This window comes from Sitophilus oryzae, unplaced genomic scaffold (assembly GCF_002938485.1).
Source record: "Sitophilus oryzae breed Bouriz unplaced genomic scaffold, Soryzae_2.0 scaffold_1625_pilon_pilon, whole genome shotgun sequence".
In the NCBI taxonomy this organism is placed as follows: domain Eukaryota; kingdom Metazoa; phylum Arthropoda; class Insecta; order Coleoptera; family Curculionidae; genus Sitophilus; species Sitophilus oryzae.
In genome coordinates, this window is record NW_022146309.1 from 868,320 (window position 1) to 874,544 (window position 6,225).

At 32.5% G+C, this 6,225-nt stretch overlaps 1 protein-coding gene across 1 annotated transcript; it reads left to right on the forward strand.

Moving 5' to 3' along the window:
* The first annotated feature begins 5,469 nt into the window (after positions 1-5,469).
* On the forward strand, positions 5,470-5,967 carry LOC115880513. The gene is made up of 2 exons (XM_030897732.1): positions 5,470-5,476; positions 5,543-5,967. Exons 1-2 carry the CDS (start codon positions 5,470-5,472, stop codon positions 5,965-5,967), a joined length of 432 nt encoding a protein of 143 aa, XP_030753592.1.
* Positions 5,968-6,225: the final 258 nt, after the last annotated feature.

Genomic DNA, 6,225 nt, shown 5'->3' on the forward strand with positions numbered 1-6,225 from the left:
ATTAGATAAATTAAACTTATCTCCCAGATATCCTATGTGGCGCCCGAACTGCCAAATAGTGCTTTATTTGTAACATTTTTAGAAACTCAACTTTGATAAAAGTTATAAAGGTGATCAATGTTCAATATTACTTTGTCTCACCTTATATAACTTGGATCAAATTTTAATTTGATTTAAAGTACAATAATCAATTTAACTGCCAGGTTGACTTATGACATTCTAAATGCTCCATTTAGGTAGCTTTTATTGTAGCTCTAAAAATTGTTCTTTATTTCTAGAAAATGTTAAATATGTCAAAAAACCTTACATTTTAGTCATAACTCCTGATGTTCCCACCTTTATTTTTGGCTATGTTAACACATTTTTTAAAAACCTCCAACGCAATTAAAAGAATTATAATAACATACTTAGTGTTCAATACATATACACATCGGGACAGGTCAACTCTGTGTATGGGATTATAACGTGTAATGACAGTGATGTAGGCAGCTTAATGGCAAATCAAATGTATTAAAAGAGAAAAGCTCGTGGGTATGGGTGGAAACATTTCTTCTGAGCGGTATTGCCAGATTTTGCATCAAATAACCTTCAAACCGCATATTGGTCTGGCAGTGAGCATGGCGCGGCGCCATGTAAATTTTGTCTGCTTGCCAGGCATTTAAATGGACCAACGTATTGAGCCAGCGCAGCGCAGAGGGGCGCGCAGCGCAGAAGCGCGCAGCGCAGCGGTTGGATCTGGATTTTCAACAATTAGTTACTCATTTTACTACAACTGTAATAGATTACATTTAGCTTAAATATATTATCTTCATTTCAGTAGTATACATGAACATTTTTAACATAGTTTATTTTATTCTAATTTCTTTAAGACTACGATAATATACTGGTCGGCAAGAGAAAATCTTGGGTCGTTTATTTTAGTCATCATTTACCTACATGTCTAGAAGTGAATCGCTATGGCAATCTTGTAAGTCAGGGAGAGAAAATTATTAACTATCCACTTAATCCGGAGCTCAACTTCATGCGCTTGGGAAAATTCTTGCTCTTTTCTCTTTGTTCATTTATACAATCACAGAGTCTATAGACTCTGTGCACGACAATCGGCACCCAAAGCCGTGTGTACATTATCAGTTATATCATTAAATAAACTAACCAAAAAATATGCTGTATTACGTAGTAAATGGTGCAAATTCTATTGTCTACCATTCTAATCAGTATTAAATAATAATGGAGTGAGCCAGTGTGAAGTGAGACATTAAATGATTGATCTTTTGTTAAATTACGTGGTATAACTTAACAATGATGAATCGTTTAATGTTTCATATGCACCTCCATAATTATTTAATCTGTAATCATACTGATTACATTGTTCAACAACAGAATTTCCGCTTTTAGTACGTTTTGGAATTAATAGATTATCTGTCTTATTATGCAACTAAGGATGTACGTGTCTACGTAATAGTGCATCAGCATCTCTCTCAATATATCGTATTGTACTGAACACGTTGACACACGAGAATCAGCAACCAAAGCCGTGTGTACGCTTCATTAAATAAACTAACCAAAAAATATGCTCTATTTCTTAGTTACGTACATCCTCAGTTAGATCTATTGTACCACCACCACTGCTGAAATTGAATTATCTTTCCCTTTTTCCATAAAGGTAAATTTAAATAGCCTATACCATAATAGGACTAGTTGGAGTTGAACACAAAATATATTTTAGTTGAATTTGATTGTTTTTATTTTCATTTTGACGATCTTTTGACAACTGAACAATAACTTCACTTTTTAATCTAACGATTTGAAATTCCGAGTTTCTGTCTCTGTCTGTTGTATCGACTTTTCATATATAACCATCTCAATTTCAGATATCTTATATTGGCAACACTTTCTCTACGGAGTGTCTAACGGTCCGTAGACGACCCGTCCTCCAAATTGTTATCTTTTGGATTATTTTGTATGAAAATACCCAAATGTTATATCCTATAGATAGCAGGCTCTAGATTGTTTATCTTTTAGATGGTTATTTGTTAGATAAAAGTTATTTATTTATAACTGAAGAGACCGCGCCTTAAAGAACAATAGTTAATTTAACTACATATTAAGCTATACCGGGTAAATTCCAATTTAGCTAGCTTTTATTGTAATTTAAAAATTGTTCTTTATTTCTAGAAAATGTTAAATATGTCAAAAACCTTACATTTTAGTCATAACTCTTATGAAACTCACCTTTATTTTTGGCTATGTTAACATATTTTTTAAAAAACCTCCAACGCAATTAAAAGGATTATAATAACATACTTAGTACCTGGCCACATATATACATATATATGCCAGTAGACAGCATGCATGCTAACATAGAAAGAAAGATAAAGAAAATTTTTATACAAGCACCATCAGAATGGCATACCATTTTACGTAATTCATGCAAGCGATTTTACGAGGTTATTGTAGCAGAATATTCCTCATTCTTAGACTGGAAATCTATCGCTTTATCGAAAAAATTAAAAGATACTGACAACAATGATTTAACATTTTCTGAGATGGTAGAGTTTATATTTGAAAAAAATAATCCTAACGTTAAAGTAAAAAATCATATTCATAGATTTAAATACCGGTTGAAGTTCCGTTTCAAATAAAAACAATTAAAGATGTGCCTAAAGCCTACAACACTGAATTATCTATTAACCAAAGGAAATATGAAAACCTAATAGAGCTATGTAGAAATGTTACCATCCAACCTCAATATCACACAGAATATTTTTCACTTAAAACACAAAAAACAACGTTCCAGATACTTTACCTGATACTGACATAGAAGACAGTGACGGCTCGTGGATATAAAATTAGGTGAAGAGTAAATTTTTTAAAAAAAATTGGCGCATTCACCATTTTGTCAACATTTTTTAAAATATTATTTGGAAAATTCTTGCTGCATTCACTATTTTGTCAACATTTTTTTTGTTATTATTTATACACTAATATCTATAATATTTTCGTTTTAGTTTGGACTAAAACACATTCAGTAAAAAGAGATACAACCAGTTTTCGATAACACATTATTTTGCATTCCAGTGAAAATATATTAAAAAAATAATTAAATTTAAATTAAATATAATAAACATTATATACAGTGTCTCCCATAAAGTTGGATCCATATGAACGTTTTTTTTTATATTAAAGTTTTAAAAAATCTGTTTGTGGCAATCACTTCTGCTTTGAAAACGACTTAAAATGCACCAAATCAAAGTTGACAGCTAACATCTTGGAGCTGTCAAATACAAAATATTTAAAAGAAATTTTTAAAAATTGGTTAAATTATTATTATTTTAAAAAAGGTGGCTAACAAAATTATGTTTCACCTTTGACTTGGTGCATTTTAAGTTGTTTTTAAAGCAGAATTGATTGCCACAAAAACATTTTTTTAAACTCTAATACCAAAAAAAACGTCCGTATGGATCCAACTTTATGATGAACACTGTATTTATTGAAGGGTTTCCCCGAAAAACATTGTAACCGATATTTTTTTTCAAAATAGAGAATTCAGTGGAAGAAGGTTGTAATTTTCATAGGTGTAACGTTTTTTCCTCGGTTTTTTCACTGAAATTTCGATATTGAAAAAATTGTTGGTAACAACCGAGGAGCCATTAAATTATTATTCAATTATTACATTAATTATTATTACATTAATGTTTACTAAGCAATATTAACCAAAATAAATTTGACTTATTTATATTACTAACCTTACTAATTTTTGTAAATCAGCTCAATTTTTCATGTTTCAAATTCCACACCAAGTCATTGATTGGGTTCATTTTTTAACACATACACACAAAACAGTTTTAAAACACAACAACAAAACAAACAGCAAAAATTAACAAGTTAAATCAACAAAAACCACTAACAAACAACAATAAATAATCGACCACAACTTTACAGTCTTTACACGGTTAATTACTCGCCGAAGTAGCCGTATATTAGCATAAAGGAAGACGAAGCGAACTGCCCAAAAACTCATTCACATCGGCACCGATAAAAAATTTCGGGGCGGGGAATTTACATGCTGCCGCCAGGCTGACGTCACGTTACCATGGAAACCGTGCAGCCGCTCTTCTCACAAATATTTTCTCTTCACTTGTGGCTTTGTGGAAACGTAGGCGCGTGCGGACCAATAATGCTACTTTTTCGGCTGGAATTAACGATGCGGTGGACCTATTATGTAGAGGTCCGCCCGGAAAAAAAATAATTTATAAAAAATTACCATTTTATTATTTAGATACATGTAAATATATTAAACTAAATTAATATTTTAAGCAGTAAAGTTTTTTCTTTAATTTGAGTATTTTTTTCGGTGTGCCCCTTCACCTACTGCACCTGACGAGCCGCCACGGATAGAAGACAATGATATTTTTTAGTTTAAAATTCTTTAATTCATGTTATGTGCAGTATATAGTTAGATCAAGGTTTTGCAAAGTACCTAACCTATTTGTTAAGAAATTATGTTTAATTTGAGAAAATACTTTAATGTTATTTTTATATCTTGACATATTTATAAAGAAATTAAGTTTATTATTTTTTACTTATTAGGGGAAAGTGGTATACATTCGGTTATAGGGAACATTCGGCTACCCTCAATAAATCACGAATATGTTTAAATTTGGCGCGGATTTTGTCGTCAGCTGTCAAAAGTATTACTTTGGAGTTGTGGCAGGTGTATATTATGGTAATTGTTTTATCTGTTTCTATTTTGGACATCATCAAATATTATAGCGTTTTTAAGGTAAGTTTTTACATCTTGAAAATAGTAAATTAGGCTATGTTGGTTATTAACTTAAAAAAGTTTAATTATGGTTTTTAAGTCGTATATTACGTGTCTTTATTACAAGTGAATCAACATAACCTCAAATATTGTGTGCGTTTTGTTGGTCGCAATAAAGATATTTTATTTCTTGGTGGGTAACATTCGGCTGCCAAATCTAGTGATGTTTCGGCTGGCGGCCGAATGTTCCCCTTGGTGTTAATTTTTGTCCAAATTTTGTTATAGATGCCAAAGAAGTTCGTAAAAAAGACAAACCGTTGTAATATAAGCGAAACAAGATTAAAATTGGCCATTAAAGCGATTTTGTCTAAGCGCTTAAGCCAATATAAAGCAGCAGAAGAGTATCAAATAAAGCGTCAAACGATTCAATCTCGAATTAAAAAACTTACGGAAAATAAATCAAAAGAACAACTATTACAAGAATTGGAGGACTCTGGCCATGAAAGCGAGGAAGATTTTGTATTTTCTAGTAAATACACATCCAGCAAGTATTCACTACTAGTCAAGAGGCAGAGCTTGTCACTTATATCAAGAGGTGTTCTGATTTAAACTATGGTTTAAATTACAAACAAATTAGGACTCTGGCTTATGACTATAGTCGGAGCATTAAGAACTGTAAGTCTCCAAAAAACTGGGAGTTAAATAAAATGGCAGGTATATGAATAATGTACACGCTGGATTTTAGATATTTGTTCAAAAATAACTTGTTTCGTGTTTTAGGACTAGACTGGCTTCGCGGATTCATGACAAGACACGAAAGAGAGATATCCTTACGCAAACCAGAGAATACCAGCATAAGCAGAGCCATGGCATTTAACAAACCCGTTGTGAATGACTTTTTTGTTAAATATGCATCAATTATGGAAAAATATAAATTTCCTCCAGAAAAGATATTTAATCTGGTTGAAACTGGCTTGACAACTGTGATGCCGCCATCAAAAGTTGTTGCCCCCAAAGGAAAAAAACAGGTAGCTCATATATCTTCCCAAGAGAGGGGAGAACTTGTAACCTTTGTCGGTATTATAAGTGCAGCTGGATCTGCAGTTCCACCAGTTTTTGTCTATCCAAGGATCAGAAATCCTGAAGAATATTTAGGTAGTGATTACCCAAATTCAGCAATCGCCCTAGGAAATAAAAAAGGGTAGATGACTTCTCATTTGTTTCCCAATGTGATCTTACATTTTGCAAATTATGTAAAATGCTCGGTGGAAAACAAAGTGCTTCTTATGGTGGATAACCATGAATCCCATATTTCGGTAGAATCTATTAGACTGTGCCGTAAACACGGAATTGTGTTAATGTCATTTCCGCCCCACACCACCCATAAAATGCAGCCGCTTGATGTCGGGGTGTATGGCCCCTTTAAATCTTATTTTGCCACAGCTCAACATGACTGGCTTCTT